The sequence below is a fragment of the Etheostoma cragini genome, chromosome 9 (assembly GCF_013103735.1).
Source record: "Etheostoma cragini isolate CJK2018 chromosome 9, CSU_Ecrag_1.0, whole genome shotgun sequence".
NCBI classification, from domain to species: Eukaryota; Metazoa; Chordata; class Actinopteri; order Perciformes; family Percidae; genus Etheostoma; species Etheostoma cragini.
In genome coordinates this window covers 10,742,612-10,760,583 of record NC_048415.1, presented here as the reverse complement: position 1 = coordinate 10,760,583, position 17,972 = coordinate 10,742,612, and the positions used below count along the sequence as shown (strand labels likewise).

Genomic DNA, 17,972 nt, shown 5'->3' with positions numbered 1-17,972 from the left:
AGACTACACAACTGCTGCAAATAGAGCGTTACAGTAATCTAACCTGCTTGTGATAAAGGCATGAACCAGTTTCTGAGAGTCAGTACCCAAAATAATTGGCCAAGGTTTCTGACTTGCTCACTGTATTTCAGAGAAAGTGATGCTAGATGTGAACACATTGTCTGTCTCTGACTTTTAGGACCAACTATGAGTATGTCCTGTCTTCAGCTGCAAAACGTTTTTCTACATCCAGCAATTAATATCCTGTGTAATATCATGTCAGACAACACAAGGATCTACATGCCTAAACACCTGTCAGATGTCACCTCTTCCACACAGCAAATATTGGATACCTACAAAGGAAAATTGAGAAATGTATTGACTTTGCTTTTGTCCTTTTTCTGTGTGTGTGTATGCGTGCGTGCGTGTGTGTGTTGTAAATAACCTGTGGCTCACGTTCAAAGGCTCCTCTATGTGCCCTTTGCTCCTTGACTGCAGCTATAAAAGGAACATCAGTGCGTGTCACTCCTGTGTGTTTTTAATTCACATAAAGTCAATGCAATGGCTAGCCAAAATAACTTCATTTTCATGGTTTTATTGATTTTTATTTCGGTGCAGTGGACTTTGTCCGTTCTAGGTAAGGATCTGTTGAATGTTATATATCGCTGCTGTTTGATACAATTAGGTATCTACAGAAACTAAGAATGCTTACTTTCAGATGTCACGTTGGACTTATTTACCTGGAATTCAAGGACAACTTGAAAAAATGCCTTAGTTAGAGGACTCAACTTTCAGTTCAAGAAAGACAAATGTTTCCTGTTAGAATAAAACATTGTTAATAGGCTGCCAGTGTCTTTTTTATTATCTTGATCCAAAAGGTGACTCTCCTCATGCTAAAGAAATACTATTCACTATTACTCATTTGTTACAACCATTTTTCACAATCATCAATAAACAATTTTTCATTAATTTTCCTGTCTTTTATGACTCATTTTATCTCATATTTTTTATGTAATAATTGGTAGATGGATTTAAATTTAAAATATTAAAAAAACGTTTATTTAAGCCATAACTAAATGTGGATGACCCTATTATTTTGTCTTTTTCTTGTTTATAGAGGAAGAGCTCCATGCCAGCTACTGGAACAACAAAGCAAGACAGGCTCTTCACACTGCCCTGTATGTCCAGCCTAATGTTCACAAAGCCAAGAACATCATCCTATTCCTGGGTGACGGTGAGTATAGGAAGGGAGCTCTTCCCAGCATTTAAGATGTTTCCTTGATTTGTGGAACATTTTCCCTTTAGATAATTGAGTTTGTTCAGCTGAGAAGAATACATTATAGCTTAAAAGTACCAGTCTCATCGGTATTGTGGTGTAGTTTACCAAGGGAGAGAGAGAATGCAATGCAAACCAAATGTACTTATGTGAGACACAAAAGCATGGGTTTTATGGGTAGAAAAAGATGAATGTTAACATCTGATCACCAGCACTTCTAACTGCTTGGAAAGTCAAGCATAACAAAATGAACTGAGGCTAAACCACAGTCAGTCATTGACTGCATTGTCAGTGCATTGTGTAGCAATTTCCATGGGATCTTAACTGATCTAAACACCAGAAAAGGTAAACCACTGCAAAGAGTTCAAAACAATCCCTTGCATAGCTAAGGTTTTAGAAACTGGTTGCCAATTAAATTAGTTTCAACTTCCCTTAATACTTAAATCTCCAAACAGCTAAGACCGGTTACCAGAATATGCTGTGTGAATATAAATTTAACAATTCTGTTCAAACATTGAGCCAAGTGAATTAAACAAGATAAGCTGAGATTTGAACATTTGAACATTAGCAATGACCCAGCATCAAACCCGAAAATAAAAAATAATCACTACTGTGCACTACCTTCTGGTAACGCCACCATCCAAGATCTGTATCTGGCAACCTCACTGCACATATTTAAAATGTGTAGATCATTTATGGTTTTATGGTTACAGCTGCCTACCCCCCAAACCACATACCTGCTGAGAGCAGCACATTTAAGATTGTATCAGGGTTTTATGAATGTGTGGGATTAATCAGTAACATGTAATCACTCCATAATGAACGTGTTTAGGAAAACACGTTCTTGGCGTTAATGATCAAGTGTTAATTATGGAAGGAAGAATGACATATTTAACCTGAAACTTTAGCAACTGACAGTAGTTTAATTAACCAAGTTGCAGATTTATGTTAAGTCAAATTTGAAATGGTCACCTTAATAAACACAGTGACCTGCTGAGAAAACATAGAAAAGAGAAAAATAGGTCATTTGTTTTAGCAAATGTAATTAAGGTGCAGGAAGGAATTTAAATAATGCTTCATCCAATCTGAACTTGTGTTTTACAGTACTGACATAAAGAAGGAAAGGTCCCAAAGATTTCAAAGCTCTGAAAAGTAATATTGGACAAGAAGCCATGACATGTTCATGAAATATAAAAAAGTATAATGAAGTTTGTAATAGGTAAAGAAATGTGGAATAATGCTCTGTCTGCGTCACCGTTTGTATTGGTAAATAACTCAGATGTCTTTCATCGCCTTTTAAACTCTCATGTCAGCTGAGCCTGATGAGGTTCACGGAGCACAATGGCAGCCCTTTGTTGGCATGGAACGTGCTATCTAACTCTCAGGTGTTTTTCCACCTGTTTCCAGGTATGGGGGTACCGACAGTGACAGCTGCCCGGATCCTCAAAGGCCAGTTGGCAGGACATTCTGGGGAGGAGACCAGTCTTGTTATGGATACCTTCCCTCACCTGGCGCTGTCTAAGGTCCGCACACTCCTACCAACACATTCAAATGGCTACGTAGGAATGTGTATTCAAAAGGAATACACATTCCTATGTAGCTGAATAAGAATAAGATGCATGCACTTATGGTAAAAAATGTATGAAATACCCTCATGTACTGACTTTGTGTTATATAGGGATAATTATTATATTACATTATTAAGGACACAGTTTCAAAAGCAACTAGCTCCCAAAAGGTTCAGCAGCCCTTTAAACTACATCATTCTTATACAACTACTTACATAAGGAATACTATTCCAAGTGTCATCCTCCTTTTTATTTTACATAATGGTTAATGGTAAATAGTCAAGTTTAAGCAAGTAAAATACTGTAACTTTAGTTCAGGTTTGCCCCTCTGACAAAATAAAAACAAGACTGCAACCTGCTATCCCAACCAGTTCAAATGGCAGGTGTTTTATTACCCAGACAACAACTAAATTGAACTAATTATTATTATCCATAAACTCATGAGTGTATTGCTTGTATGAGTTGAGGGTGTATGTGTATACTGTTTCTATGTTGTTGTTGTATTTTTGTGATACACAATAAAGCTTTTTGAATCTTGAATCACGACCATACTGTCAGTGTAACTAACTGTGGATAAGAACACCTTCTAAATGTCTGAAATGATACATGTTCATGTTAATGTGTGTGGATATATTTGGCACCTGCAGACGTACAATGTGGACCAGCAGATGCCAGACAGCGCTGGCACAGCCACAGCTTACACATGTGGTGTGAAGGCCAACTACGGCACCTTGGGTGTCACTGCTGCCACCCCGAGGTACAACTGTAGTGCTTCCTACGGGAATGAAGTCACATCCGTTCTGGATCGTGCCAGGAAAGCAGGTAAGTTCTAATTCACACAGATTTTCTTTATACTGGTTTTCATTTAGACTTGGCTTTATAGGCTGTCTTCTTTTACATGGTTTAGATGAGTCATTGTTGATGTTTTATTCATAATAAGCCAAAGTTCGTTGTTTATGTCGCTCCCATGAGGAATTCAGAGGAATACAGAGAGCGTTGTGTGGAGCTGATAGTCTTAATTAGCTTTGTACCAATTCATTTGGCAATGGCTTGAATGTAACGTGACGTTTTATTAATATAAAAAAGTTACGCACTAAAGCTTTCAGAACATTTACTCAGAAAGACCAAAATTTCTGTGTACTAACTATATGCTTTTGTTCGTCTGCACATGTTATTTATATGTAAGGCCGCTGTTGCTAACCATTCTTTAATGTCTCATGAGTATGTAAAGTATATACATGCCAATAATTGGGCTTCAGTATAAAAATCACCAAATAAGACCACAGTTGCATTGTGTGTTTCAGGAAAGTCTGTGGGAATTGTGACTACAACTAGAGTGCAGCATGCCTCTCCTGCTGCAAACTACGCTCACTCTGCGGACCGTGGCTGGTATTCTGACTCCGACCTCACCCCTGAGGCGATCCAAAATGGCTGCCATGACATTGCTTACCAGCTAGTTCAAAACACAGAGATAAATGTAAGCCTTAACATAAAAGTATTTCAGAAAATAAAACATTAGAGCATTGACTTCACATCGATAGTTCCATATGTACAGTCATTCCCTCACATAAGGGATGTCTATAAGACCAAACAGCAAGTGTGGTTTTCTTGACTTCCTATTTCTTGGTTTTCTATAACCTGGACGACAGAGAATATCCACTGGCATATTATAAAGTCAACACAATCATTATTATGAAGCCATATTATGTGTGAAATTTGATCATTACCAGACAAACAGATTTGATAATTACCTTGCAAGATACGGTGCCTAAATTAACATCTTCAAACAATGGTTGTTTGGAGAACATTATGCAGAGTAAACCAAATGGGAAGCAAAAAGGGTTAGTAGGGACATCACTTTGGAATAGAGAATCTGCTAAAAGCTTAAATTATATCCTATTTATATATTTATATATAATATGATATAGATATATATGTCCCTTGATCCAGGTTATTCTTGGTGGAGGTCGCCGATACATGTTTCCAAAAACCGTGATGGACCCAGAGTATCCAACTCAGAAAGGAGGAAGAAGTGATGGACAAAATCTGGTTGAAGAGTGGAGGAAGAACAAAATGGTAAATGGTCCCTCCAACTGCAACACATTTTTTTAAATGATCAATTAACAAAAGTTTACAACGCCTCCCCCACCCTTCCAAAAATGTCCAATCAATTTGTTTAGTTTATTATTGTTTGTTTGTTTTGTTTTTATTCATCACCTACAGAATGTTAAATATGTTTGGAACAAAGCTGAGTTTGATGCTGTCAATCCTGCAAAAACAGACTTCCTGATGGGTAAGGAGAACGGCTTTTATCACCATTTTATCAATTACCACTTAAGGCACTCTCTTTTCTTAATATAATTTAAAATTTAGAGCCGTTACGCAAGTTGTTGCTGTTTTGAAGAAAAATTTAAACTGTGCACATCCAATGCATTTAGTGCATTAAGACTGCCAGCTCTATTAAACAAAAATGGTAATATGTTTCCTTAAAACTGAGGCCTGCTGTTTCTCCCTTTAGGTCTCTTTGAGCCCAAGGACTGCCGCTACGAGTTGGATCGTGATCCGTCCATGGACCCTTCCCTTACGGAGATGATGGAGAAAGCAATTAAGATTCTCAGCAAGAACCCAAATGGATTTTATCTCTTTGTGGAAGATATGTGTTATTGTTTTCTGTACATATTTCACAACAAACAACCACTTAATCCTGAAACTGTCAGTGTCACTGTCACACTACAAATTACCTTAAATTCTGTATAACTAAAATGGGTAATATACTGCTGATGATGCTTATTTGTCAATTACTTTCTTTTGGGCTTTAAGAGGGAGAATTGACCATGGTCACCACGCAGGGAAGGCCAAAAGAGCTCTCTATGAGGCTGTTGAGTTTGACCGGGCGGTTGGGCGAGCAGCTGAACTCACCAGTGAGCTGGATACCCTGTCTGTGGTGACTGCTGACCACTCCCATGTCTTTGCCTTCGGAGGACATTCTGCCAGAGGAAACTCTGTTTTAGGTACATTAAAATGCACTCAAGAGCTGAGTTTTTATAATTAAAAAGAAAACATCATCTGATGCTCCAAGTTTAAACAAAACCTGTAGATACCAATTTGATTTGTGATTCACAGGAGTGTCTCGCTCACTAGCCGACGACAAGAAGCATTTCACCACCACTGTGTATGGAAATGGACCAGGACATCGGATCGGAACTCGCCCAGATATGAATGAGACTATTTCATGTAAGTGTACATTGATACTTTTTCTATGGAAGAGTAATTTAGTAGCTCCATCTTGTGGTGTAATGGCATACCTGCTGCAGAGGCAAGAAGAACTGAATCTCGGCGTTCTTTGTGACAAGAATGTCACGATGAAGACGATACACCACCACCTTCCTAATCATACTTTAAACAAACGTGCTATTACTTTAAGCAAATGTTGATTCTTTATAAAAGGAAAGAAACTTACATAGGTAACACCTTTATAAATTACATCTACATAAAATATTGACAAAGAACTCTTTTACCGCTGTTACATTATAAACATAAAATGTATTACTCTAAAATACTATCATCATCTACTCATTCATTAAGCAGAATCAGATAATCCCTCTATTAGGACATTTGGTGCAATATACTTTAATATACTGCAAAGTACTGTCTACCTTATGTTATGTTGACTGATTATTTCCTACTTAATGCAATGATACAATAGCTCTGCAGTATCTCTACTACAACAAAAACTCCATTAGCAGCATTAGCAGCACCTGTGAGTTTATCATGTGACAGCGAAGACGCGAAAGGCGGGGCAGTATATCTTGCATGTCCCTTAGAGGCTAACTTATTTCAAGATGGCACATGACTATGGCGAGTCTACTCCAGTTCAAGTGCAAATGTAAAATTTCAAGCCAATAGGAATACTTAATATTGATGCTGGTGGTCAATATTCATAAAAAAGAACAAGTTTGTGAAGTGCAAAACAGATTTTGATAATGGACAACTACAAAAGTTACACACTGAACCTTTAAAATAGCTACTATAATGCTCCTTTGTTCCTTTGTTCCTCAGCGGACAATGATTACCTTCAGCAGGCTCCTGTCCCTCTTGATTCAGAGACCCACGGCATTGAAGATGTAGCCATCTTTGCAAAAGGTCCCATGTCACACCTTTTCCACGGGGTCCAGGAGCAGAACTACATTGCCCATGTCATGGCTTATGCTGCCTGCCTGGAGCCCTACGAGGATTGCGAACTGCCCAACCACGCTGGATCTTTCCACCCCAGCCTGCTGTTCCTCCTGATGAGCCTCCTACTCCACATCCTCTGCCCTGTCTGAGGTGACAGCCTTTGGAATAGTTGTCCTGACCTTGGAATAACTGTGTTATCTGAGATTTTTGTTAATAAAGAAAGTATTCTTTACACTGACTTTTCTGTGCATAATTTAAGAGTGTGTCTAAAATGCAATATGTGTTTAACTATAAAGATGTAGGCTACATCTAAAATAAAATTTCTGAAACTAGGCATTGAAACTATTTTAGTGAAGTTAGACTATTAAAAAAAGTCCAAACATCCTTTATTCAAACATTAGATAGAAAAAGGTGAATCTTAATTAGGCCTACCACACTGAATAGTGTCGATTGAAACCGCGGACGTCTGTGGTTAGAACGTGCGCCTCCCTTGTATTGAACCTCACACCTGATTGGGTGAAATGAAAACCTTGTCCATCCAGAGTCACCGAAGGGCGGGACTTCCGCTTGCTGACAGAAAGGAGGATGGTTTGTGAGCTTGGAGGGAATTTCAACCAAAATAATCGTGTTGCTCTTCGGTAACTAAGATTAGATGGATAAACAACGATCGTTGGAGTTTGAAAACAATAACGTTACACCCCTTTAATTATTTAAGGGAAGACAGTAAGGATACTACTCATTCGCTGTTGGCTCACTGTATATAAAAACGTAGCTTAAGCTATGTGTGTGCAGGAAGCTATGCAGTCTGTCTTCAGTCGCTATTATTTTAGCTTGCTAGCCTTAAGTTAGAAGTTCTAACGCTTGCTGCACAGGTCTCGGCTATATGCTAAATCGGAGAATGCTAATACACGACCACGCATCATTCATAAACGGATAATATTGGTCATGGATTATAAAACGACGAGGCTCGAAAGTCAACTGTGTAAAGCTGTGAACGACGGAGAACCGAGGTGATGCTCAGCCCCGTCTTTGTTTTGTCACGACATGCCTTTTGTTGATAAGAGGCGACAGCTCTGACTTGATACACGTCTGTACGTGACGGTAGCCAGCCATATTGCACGATCCAATATCTAATACGTAATACAAGTTATTTTCTCGATGCAAAAGGAACGTTACAAGCAAATTGAATACCGTTATGTACGATGAATAACGTTAAATTTTTTTTTTTTAAACTACATTTGTAAACTGTTGGTATCTATGAAGTCCTCAAAACCAGCTTTTATTTTTTATTTTTTACGTGTTTCCCATTAACTGTTGTCTTTGTTTTAGCATTGTTTGTGAAAAAATATCCATGTGCATTAGGGGTGTGCTTGTGACCACGGGTTTCCTTAAACAGTGTAGTTCTTGTTTCATAAATGAATTGTTCCCATAATCTTTGGCATGTAACAAGACTCTGAAGAGTTTCACTGATGCCCCAGCGAGCTAAGTGAGGTCTTAGTTAAAGACAGAGGTTATCCCATGTTGTAGCTATAGATAAAGCTCCCTAAGGCAAAATAAATTGTAGGCCTGATTTTGCTTCCTGTTCACTAACACTAAAGCCTTACTTGTTATTTACCTACATCATCTACAAATTAAAGATAAACATGGATCTTGACACAGCCTACAGGGTAGTATTTTAAGGTATACATAACGTCTGATAATAATATTCTTACACATTCTTACACTTTCTTACAACTATCAATTTGGTAATGTCAATATATTGTAGGGGTGGGTTTCCCCAGACGCCTCTGGATATGATATTATTACAATACTTATGTCATGATACAAGCTTATTGTGTTTTTAAACATATTGCAATGTTCTGTGTTATATTGCAATTTATTACATTTATTCTTCTTCTAATATTTAAAATTTAGTAATTTAACTTCTAATTTTTCCCAATTTCAAAGGACGTCCCCAAAAGGAAACTTTGTCAACATCTGTTTTATCTAAAAAAGATGCATTTTTCAGTTTGTTCATCTCACTTCAACTGTATTGCTGCAAAATGGCATTGTCAACTAGTCAAACTGACCAACACATATATAATAAAGACTGTGTATCAATACAGCATTGCTACGCAAAATTTCTCGAAATTATGCTGTATCAGTTTATTTTCTCCACCCCTAATATATTGGCGGCAAAAGGTAATCACTGTGTTGAGTCTTAAGGGTTTCTGATTTCCCCCCGTCCTTTATTCAGCCTGCAACATTTAGCAGAACATTATACTATTATTTTCAATAAAGTAAAACTGTATCCTATAATGCAAAACATGTCAGATGGTAACATATCTCTCTTCCTTGGCAGATATGTGCAGCTGCTTCTTTCACAAGGTGCATGTCCTGACGCGGTGGGTAGTAATGGAGTGGCCGCAATACACTTGGCTGCTGGCAAAGAGACTGAGAAGAACACACGCTGCTTGAAAATGTTACTGCAATATGGAGCTGACCCCAATATCAGGTATGGTTTGAAACACAGTGCAAAGGAAAAGTCCATTTTTAAATAATTTTCCTCTCAACATTTTCCATCTGGATAACTCAGAAGTCATTTGTTTGAAATAGGTTATTTAGTTAAAAGTCACAGTCACATTTCTTGTGATTGATTTGCCAATGCAACATCTATACGTGTAAATGAAGGTTGTATAGATTTTGGAGCAATCTTCCACATAAGGTCTGCAGTGATGTTCTGTCATCTCCAGTATCATCTTTCTTTTGGAAATATGTTAAAATATAGATCCAAGACACTAATTCTTTGAGCATAATGATAATGTAATGTTTATTAAAGTTGTCTTTTCTTGTATTTTTCCCAGGTCATCGGATGGCCTGACTCCTATCCACGTTGCTGCACTGTGGGGATGTTATCAAAATCTAAATCTGCTCTTGTTAAATGGAGGGAATCCAAACGCTAAAGATGTTGTAAGAATAGTTTTTAGTGTTATTCATATTTTCCATATGTGCTGACACACCCAACCTGTAATGAGATATGTACTAATGTGTGCTGTAAATGTTTAGTTTGGTTTACACCTGTTAACTCCTTTAATTAATGTAGGAGGGGAATACACCAGGGCAGCTTGCAGAGCAACAGGAGAATCGCAAATGTGCCCTGCTCCTTCAGAAGTACCATTCCAACTCAGTGGACACAGAGGAGGACGACTTACCTCAATTCCAGTACTGTAAGAAAGTCTCCTTGAACCTTTGGTTTCTGGAAGTTACTTAAAACACTTTGTCTGAAAAATAGCACTTGAATGCACATTCATTTATCCAACTTGTGTTATTTCATAACTGTACAACTTGAAGAAAATTATACTTTGATACGTAATTTAAAGTGGGATGAAGATACAGTATATTCCAGTAATATTCATTCAGCCAACATTATGCATGGCTCTTAATTTTCTCTAAATCCCACGTCCAAGAGCATTGGGCTGATTGGTCATTAATGCATCATCAGTCTCCACTTAGGCTGGGCCAACATTTCCATCAACCATCTAAAACATCAATTTCAGCATTAACATTTTGGCAAGTAAAGTACATGGTAAATGCAATCACAAATGATGACACAAATTATTACATTATCACATTTTGTCAAAAAAACAAAATAATGACCATAAGTCTCCCTTTGCGTTAGTGTTAGTCTCTCCATCCTAGTGCAGACTGTTGTTCAGGTAAATAAAACGTTTCTATGATCAACTCCTGCAAACAAATCCTTTGCACCATGCACAGTTCTCTTCTGTTTCGGTGCAAATGCATTTACTCGCCTGGCACTGCAAGTGAGTGAATATTGGCATGCAAATTTGTGTCTATATCCCATTCGTTGTCTCAATCTTCTTATACAGCCATTATGCAAATGCATACATTTGGCTGCCACTGGAGAGTACCGATGTGAGTCGGTACTACTCCTGGTGCAACTTCATGAAACAGAAACACCAAAACCTATTGTTCTTTCATTATGACAAAATCGGCATTGTGCAGAATAAGAAAAAATCACGGGAGGAGAGAACTTATTATACACAATGACGGAATAGTTCAGATTTTTGGAAATACAACGTTAATTGGCATGGGGTATGGCAGTCCTAGTGTTAAAACACTTAAAGGTATACTTCAGCGATTAGCATTAAGCTTCGTATCCGTAGAAACCTGGTAGTGTTTTTGAATGACCGTGCTTCCCTCCCTCATGTCCCCCTGAGACGAGAGATAGCTGTATTGTGTGTCTGGGATAAAACCTCTGATGATGAAAAATCATCATATTTTGCATCATCTGAGGCATTTTTAGCTAGAGGCTAGAGACTACAGCCAAAAAAACAGGAACAAATAAATAACTAAATGAAAAGCCTCTGATGACGCAAAATGACGGTATTGCATCATCAGAGGTTTTATTCAAGACACACAATACAGCTACCTCTCGTCTCAGTGGGACACGAGGGAGGGAATCACAGTCATTCAAAAATTACTACCAGGTTTCTACTGATACAAAACGTAATGCTAATTGCTGAAGTATCCCTCTAATCTGAAAAATACCACTTGCATGCAAAATTAATTTCAGACAGTCTGTAACATTGTGTATGGCTGCAGGCAGATTGCCATATCATATTAACACCACAATTATTACAGTGATCACACGCCACTCTCAAGTGATAACTTCATTAAATCCCTTTAAAAAAAAAAAAAAAATGTAAGGAGCCAATGTAAAACAATACGTTGTCAATACCCCTCAGCAGTGCCTATTTTACTCCAAAATCTGTCAGTAGCATTACTGTTGGGCAGTGTGCAAAGATAAGTTGCAGTAAAAAAAAAAAAATTACAAATGTGTTTTTTTTTTCTCCACAGCTGTGTATTCAGACCAAACAGACACCTCCAGCTATCCTGTATCAGACTATAGCTTCAGTTCCCACTCTTCTATCATAAGTGACTTTGGTGAAGCCCCATTGAGCAGCACAAGGCGCTCATCATTTTTCAACCTGTCTGACGTTAATGGAAGGCCAAATTGCAGAGGAAAATCATATACCAGACTTTCTGGTATGGACACTAAGATGCATCACAGCCAGGACTGCAACAATGTCTCTTCACATTGGTCATCTGAAGGTCCCTCCATATTATCAAGCACTCGCATGTCTGCAGTGGGACCTGTAGCGGCAATGCCAACTCTTAAGGAAGAGGATTTATTTACTGACGATGGTGTGTTCACATCAAAAGCAAACGAACATGCTGCTCCAACTGATGGCAGAATCTCCCCCTCCAGAAGAGACAGTCTTCCAGCATTTCCCTTCAGGCGAGTGAGTCGTAAGAGTGTGAGTTTCAGAGATGTGGATGAATATTTCCCTGTGTTTAGTCCTGAAACCCCCAAACAGGACAGAACGGGTGTTGACGGCAGCCAGTACACCAGCAACTTACATTTTGACCTGTCAGAGTACCCTGACTTCCTGGATTCTAAACGCATGGCAACGGTTTTACACACGCAGGGAATTGACGTCACATCGCCGGATCACGTCTATGTTTTTTGCAGGGAGAACAGTGAGAGCACAGAGGAGGAGTTGGAGAAAACAGTCATCAGTCACTGTGCTTTGGAAGAGAGTGATGATGAGCAGGAGGGTCAACATGTGAAAGAGGCTCAGGGGAATATACCAGAACAGCCAGTCCATTTCCATGTTGGCAGCAGCAGCAGTGGGACTGGTAGTAGTCATTATAGTAGCTGTGACAGCGATCCTTACACCAGTGCTCTGGATGCTTCTATACACCCCAGACACCTTTTACCCCCCAACGTAAAGGAGGTTTGTCTAAGGGCTGAATCTGACAAAATTATTCAGATTTCTTCAGACTCTGATTCTAAATTGACAAGGCAATATTGGAATCTTCCACCTGTTCAAACAGAAACTAAAGAGCATGTAACAGGTGTGCATGATAAACTGAAACTGGTTGAAGTAAAACACCCAAACAACGATTTGTTTGAGGCTTGTAGTGGTCCTGTTGTGGACACTTCAAGTGAATGTGGTGTTGACCAGATAGTGGCAGACGCCCCATTGAATGATGCCGCTGAGGCATTACGTGAAAACGTCAACCTTCCATTCACACCAAGTCCTTTTGTAACAGGCAGGACTCGCTCGAGGTTGAGTCGCTGCTCACTGAGAACAAGCAGGACCCCAGAGAGCCCTCTCTTCATGTCTTCTCTCTTTGAAGACACCCTCCCCACACCAGTTCGAACACGCCGCCAGACGCCCAGATCTCAGAGCAGTGAGGACTTTTACAGTTCACCACATGCATCCTGTTATACACCATCCTATTCAGGGAACAGCCAAGGAGGAGACTCATTGCCTGCCGATTGCCTGGCCACACAGTCCAGCACCCTCAGAGCTGGTTCAAGTGTCAGCGATACCCAAGCTGACACTCTCATCCTCTCCAAGAGTGTAACTGATTCTGAATCGCAGACTCTGTCCGACACAGTCATGCTGGAGGAAAACCAGGACTCTTCAATGGATGCTTATGAAAGGAACCTTGCAGAGATTATACTGGCCTTGCAAGGCAATGATCTTGCCGAAAGTAGGCATTTTCTGACTGATGATCTGACAAGTACAGACGAGGCAACAACAAAGAGAAACTTAAATGTTGCTCCTGGTAAAAACAAATTGGAGAGCCCAAAAAACAAAGATAGCCTAAAAAATGAAGATGCCTGGATCACCAAGGACTGTAGCTCGGACTCTGCCTCATCTTCATCCAGCTCCTCCTATTTTTCCCCAAGGAGGTCCAGTAAAGACTTGGACATTCCTTGCACTCCTGGCACTGGATGCACACCCAGGTACAGCATGAGTCGACTGTCAAACTGCCGCAGGCCACAGCACCTAGCTAACCTGTCTTACACACCTGAAGGGCGTCCACTTATTCAGGAGCTGGATGAACCAGTGGAGTACCTCTACACTGATTCGGAACAGGGCCACAAGCTGATCGAGACCCATGTCCCACCTACAGCAAACACCTCGCTCAGCTGCAGCATGAGTACAAGCAGCAATGATGAGACCGTCCTTTATGACTGGCGCTCCATGCAGACTGACATGGTGAACGAAGGAAAGGAGAACCAGAAACCCCAGATGATGCTACAGAAAGAGGAAAAGGAAGAAGACAGGCTGTGCCCGGAGACCAAAGGAATAACTGACAAGGAGCTGAGATTGAGGCTAGTAGAGCTAGGGGAGAGCCCGGGCCCTATCAGCTGCCGTACCAGGCCCACCTACATGCGAAGGTTACACCGCCTGATGCAGGAGTCAAGTTCCCAATCACCACACCCCAAGAAGCAGTTAGACCCACCACAAACAGGTCACGCTAGTACTTTTTATTTAAAGTTCCCTGATTACTACTTACCTATTTTGAGCTAAGATTAGGTAATGATAATATTTTTGAGTTTGTGGTTTGGATGGTGAGCAGCTTTAGGATGAGATGGGGAGTGTGTGAGAAAAATGGTTGTTTCTTCTTTGAAGCAGTGAAACAGTTGTCCGTAAAATCACTCTTCTAACTAAGCATGAAAATGGAAAATTGAAGTCATTATTTGTATTGAAGCTCACCATGACTGTTGAGGGTGGATTGGATTAGAAGCAGTGAAGACATGAAGCATATTAATAGTATACACTTATTCTCATTTAGCGTATCAACCCAGTTACTGACACAGCAAGTCTCCTGTTGTCATTTTATTTCTGTAGATTTAGGTTATAGTCCAGAGTTGTGTCGGGCCCTGCGGACCTTCGAGTTGCCCCATTGCCAAGCAGACGAGCAGGCTTTGTGCCAACAGTTTGACCAACCAGATCAAAACAGAAAGTGGAGGGAGGGCATCATCAAGTCAAGCTTCAACTACCTGCTGCTCGACCCAAGGTCTGCTGTATTTTGAATTGTCCTTTTTAGTTGCTTTCTTCGGGGCAGTGTTGAAAGCTCTCTGAATAAAGATGAAACACACTGCACAATGTGTCTATTGTGACGGGATGATGCCATTCTTATTTCGCATGAAAATCATTTTTACAATCCACTGCTTGTATACAGAACAGGTGGCTTTTAGGCATGGGCCAGTATGAGATTCTGACAGTATGATAACCTTCAGCAAATTTATCATGGTTTCCTGGTATTACAGAATTGCAATTACAGCTATAAATGTATTATTTTTTAAATAGGACTTTCTGTCCTTGAGGACTCATAAAAAACAGCTCATAACTTAGGAGCGGTATAATTTTAGTGATTTTGAAACTGTGACTTTTTTAAACCACAGTATACCTTGAAACCAGTAACTGGCCCATGTCTAGTGGCTTTGCTTTGAAGGAAAACCAGCTATTTCATTTGTCATTTTGGGATTTACTTTAGGAGTTCATACATTTATTTTTTTTTGTTTTTTTAATCCTATAATCGGAGAAGGCGGCAAGTTTTTCGGTGTAAACTTATCTCCATATGTGTGTTTTTATTTATTAGGCTCCATAATCATAATAGAAGGTAAACAGAGCTAAAACTACACAGACAAAACAAGTTTATTGGCTGATTTTATAGATGATTGGACACGTGGACAACTCTGTAAAATAAATAGTAATAACTATATCTTTAGCGATGTATCCTTAGGACTGTTGTTCAGTCTTAACAACCACATCTCTGAAATACAGATAAACACTTTCACCCTCAAAGTACAAATACTTTTTTTTCTTCTCTGCCAGAGTGACAAAAAACCTCCCATTCCGCAGTCACACCATGACTCCACAGGAATGTTTCCAGACATTTGTCCATGCTATATTTTATGTGGGCAAAGGAAAACGCTCCCGTCCATACAGCCACTTGTACGAAGCTTTAGAGTACTTCAAAGGGGACAAGACCTCCAAGGTAAGCCAGCACACACTGATCAGTCTTGAGATGTAAGACACTAAATATAACGCTGTCCCTTTCTTCTCTCTGTGACAGAAATTGTGCCCCAAAGTGCAGCATATTCTGCAGGTGTGGACCGCCAAGCAGGGCGTCATCTCTCTGCATTGTTTCCAGAATGTCATTCCAGTGGAGGCTTACACAAGAGAGGCCTGCATGGTGGAAGCCATCGGTGAGTACAGGCAGGGCTGAAACTCTTAGCCAGTTATCTCTGTTGAGTAAAAAAAAAACTATGATGTAACTTACTGTAACACACCGCCATAGCTATTTAATGAGAAGTATCGCTCACATATACAGTATATAATGTGATAGTTAGAAGTAGAAGGACTTAATTATTGCTTGCTAGAAAGGCTGTAGTTATAGACTTAATTTTAACCTAATTTAGACTTACGTAAAACTGTAATATATTGAATCAGTAAGGGGAGGTAGATGCAGTACAAAGTTTTGGGTTGAGAGTAACTCAAGGGACTTCTGAAGGAGACAAAATAGAGTCATTAACCAAATTGTATTGGTTAAATCCATGCCACAAGAATATGCCTACTCATTTTGAGTTTTATTGTGTTATTGATATTTTGCCACATCATAAGGGAAAGTCGCCAGGTTTGTTGCATGCAATTACCATAAATCCAATTGAAAACTGACAAATCAAGCCACAGCTTATCGTATAGCTACTTGATCAACGTTTTTTGTTCCAACTGTTGCTTATTATCTTACCTTTTCACTATTTTTTTGATCAAAAATTTGAAATCTTACCAGTGATCTCCCGAAAGCCCTTGACACGGACTTCAGTGTTTTGTATAATTTTTCTAGAGGGACATCCGTTAATGAACAAAAAAAAAAAAAAAAACTCTGAACCAAACAAACTCCGAGAACATTGATCATACACCAGTCTAGCATGTCGATAACCTTCTTAATTCTCCAATTGTCCAAGGGTTGAAGATGCTCACCAATCAGAAGCGAGGGGATTTTTATGGCGTGGTGTCCAGCTGGCAGGCGAAGAAGAAGCGGGACCTCGGCGTCCATTTGCTCTACCGGGCCATGCAGATCTTCCTGGCCGAAGGTGAGAGGCAGCTCAGACCAGCAGACATCAGACAGTAGTGAATCCCACTGATGGGGATATGAACAGCAACAAATGAACAGCAGGGGGAATACCACTGTTAGGGATTAGGAAGGTACAGATTCAATTATTTGTAATTTAACCAAATTGACAAACAGTCAAAAGGGGGAACCGCCCTGGAATCAGCGACCAATAACTGAACTTTGAAACCACTACTTCAGGGTACAAGAAGAAATGCTATGAATATGAGCATGAAATGAAAATCTTTTTTGACTGCAGGTCTGTTATGATGCATGACAGCTATTTTCAAAAAAACATTCTTCCAGTAGGACACTTTGCTTCTCAACTGTTGTAGTAGTAATGCATTTTTCAAATGATCCACAACACATTCAAACGCCTTTCATTATAATCAAATTGCAAATAAACAAGTCAATGCATAATTTCTTAAAAAACAATCTTTGAAAAAAGTGGGGAGGGAAAGGAAGACTGGTATTTAATTATGTAATTTTTGTAGTCTTAACAAAAAATTTGATGGTAATTTTAGCAGAGGCACTGGTGCTGAGAACGATAGGTCTCATGGATAAATCAACAATAAAGTGTATAGTTTTAGAATCTCAATTTGTAAAATGTGATACATTTTGTTTACATGGCTAGATTTCCATATTTTTTCTATGTCTTTTTTGTCAAAAAAAAAAATGCAGATGTGATAGCGCCCAATAGTAGCAGAATTTTGGGTATACATTTCTTTCAAGCGTCACTGCACTAAGACAAATAAACTGGATGCTTAAGAATTGCCAGTCGTACATCAGCACGTGTGTTGTTAAAATAGCAGCACTATTTTGTATATGTTAGCATTAGGGCTGTGACCGGAACCGCTATACCGGTGTGACATTTGTCGATTGTTTGTCTATCTGTGGTCTAGTGAAATTTCTAAAGTCTTTGAAATAACTTTATAACCCTTGCCAGCTGTATGTAAATCAACAACTCTTTAAAAGCTTCAGGTTCACATACT

The 17,972-nt window shown here is 39.3% G+C and overlaps 2 protein-coding genes across 2 annotated transcripts; both read left to right on the top strand.

Moving 5' to 3' along the window:
- Positions 1 to 506: 506 nt before the first annotated feature.
- On the top strand, positions 507 to 7,237 carry alpi.2 (alkaline phosphatase, intestinal, tandem duplicate 2). Its single transcript, XM_034882417.1, has 11 exons — positions 507 to 616; positions 1,097 to 1,213; positions 2,663 to 2,778; positions 3,471 to 3,645; positions 4,128 to 4,300; positions 4,774 to 4,899; positions 5,047 to 5,116; positions 5,342 to 5,476; positions 5,643 to 5,834; positions 5,947 to 6,057; positions 6,883 to 7,237. Exons 1-11 carry the CDS (start codon positions 541 to 543, stop codon positions 7,146 to 7,148), a joined length of 1,557 nt encoding a protein of 518 aa, XP_034738308.1. The 5' UTR covers positions 507 to 540; the 3' UTR covers positions 7,149 to 7,237.
- Positions 7,238 to 7,569: 332 nt separating this feature from the next.
- Positions 7,570 to 17,972, top strand: ankle1 (ankyrin repeat and LEM domain containing 1). Its single transcript, XM_034882302.1, has 9 exons — positions 7,570 to 8,009; positions 9,341 to 9,493; positions 9,843 to 9,948; positions 10,082 to 10,205; positions 11,857 to 14,331; positions 14,712 to 14,880; positions 15,702 to 15,864; positions 15,943 to 16,075; positions 16,835 to 17,972. Exons 1-9 carry the CDS (start codon positions 7,945 to 7,947, stop codon positions 16,999 to 17,001), a joined length of 3,555 nt encoding a protein of 1,184 aa, XP_034738193.1. The 5' UTR covers positions 7,570 to 7,944; the 3' UTR covers positions 17,002 to 17,972.

Coding starts and splice junctions, on each gene's coding strand:
- ankle1 (XM_034882302.1), top strand. CDS start 7,945: ATGGATTATAAAACGACGAGGCTCGAAAGTCAACTGTGTAAAGCTGTG. Junction 10,206..11,856: donor CTTACCTCAATTCCAGTACT/GTAAGAAAGTCT, acceptor TTTTCTCCACAG/CTGTGTATTCAGACCAAACA. Junction 16,076..16,834: donor CTGCATGGTGGAAGCCATCG/GTGAGTACAGGC, acceptor CAATTGTCCAAG/GGTTGAAGATGCTCACCAAT.
- alpi.2 (XM_034882417.1), top strand. CDS start 541: ATGGCTAGCCAAAATAACTTCATTTTCATGGTTTTATTGATTTTTATT. Junction 617..1,096: donor GTGGACTTTGTCCGTTCTAG/GTAAGGATCTGT, acceptor TCTTGTTTATAG/AGGAAGAGCTCCATGCCAGC. Junction 4,301..4,773: donor TTCAAAACACAGAGATAAAT/GTAAGCCTTAAC, acceptor CCCTTGATCCAG/GTTATTCTTGGTGGAGGTCG.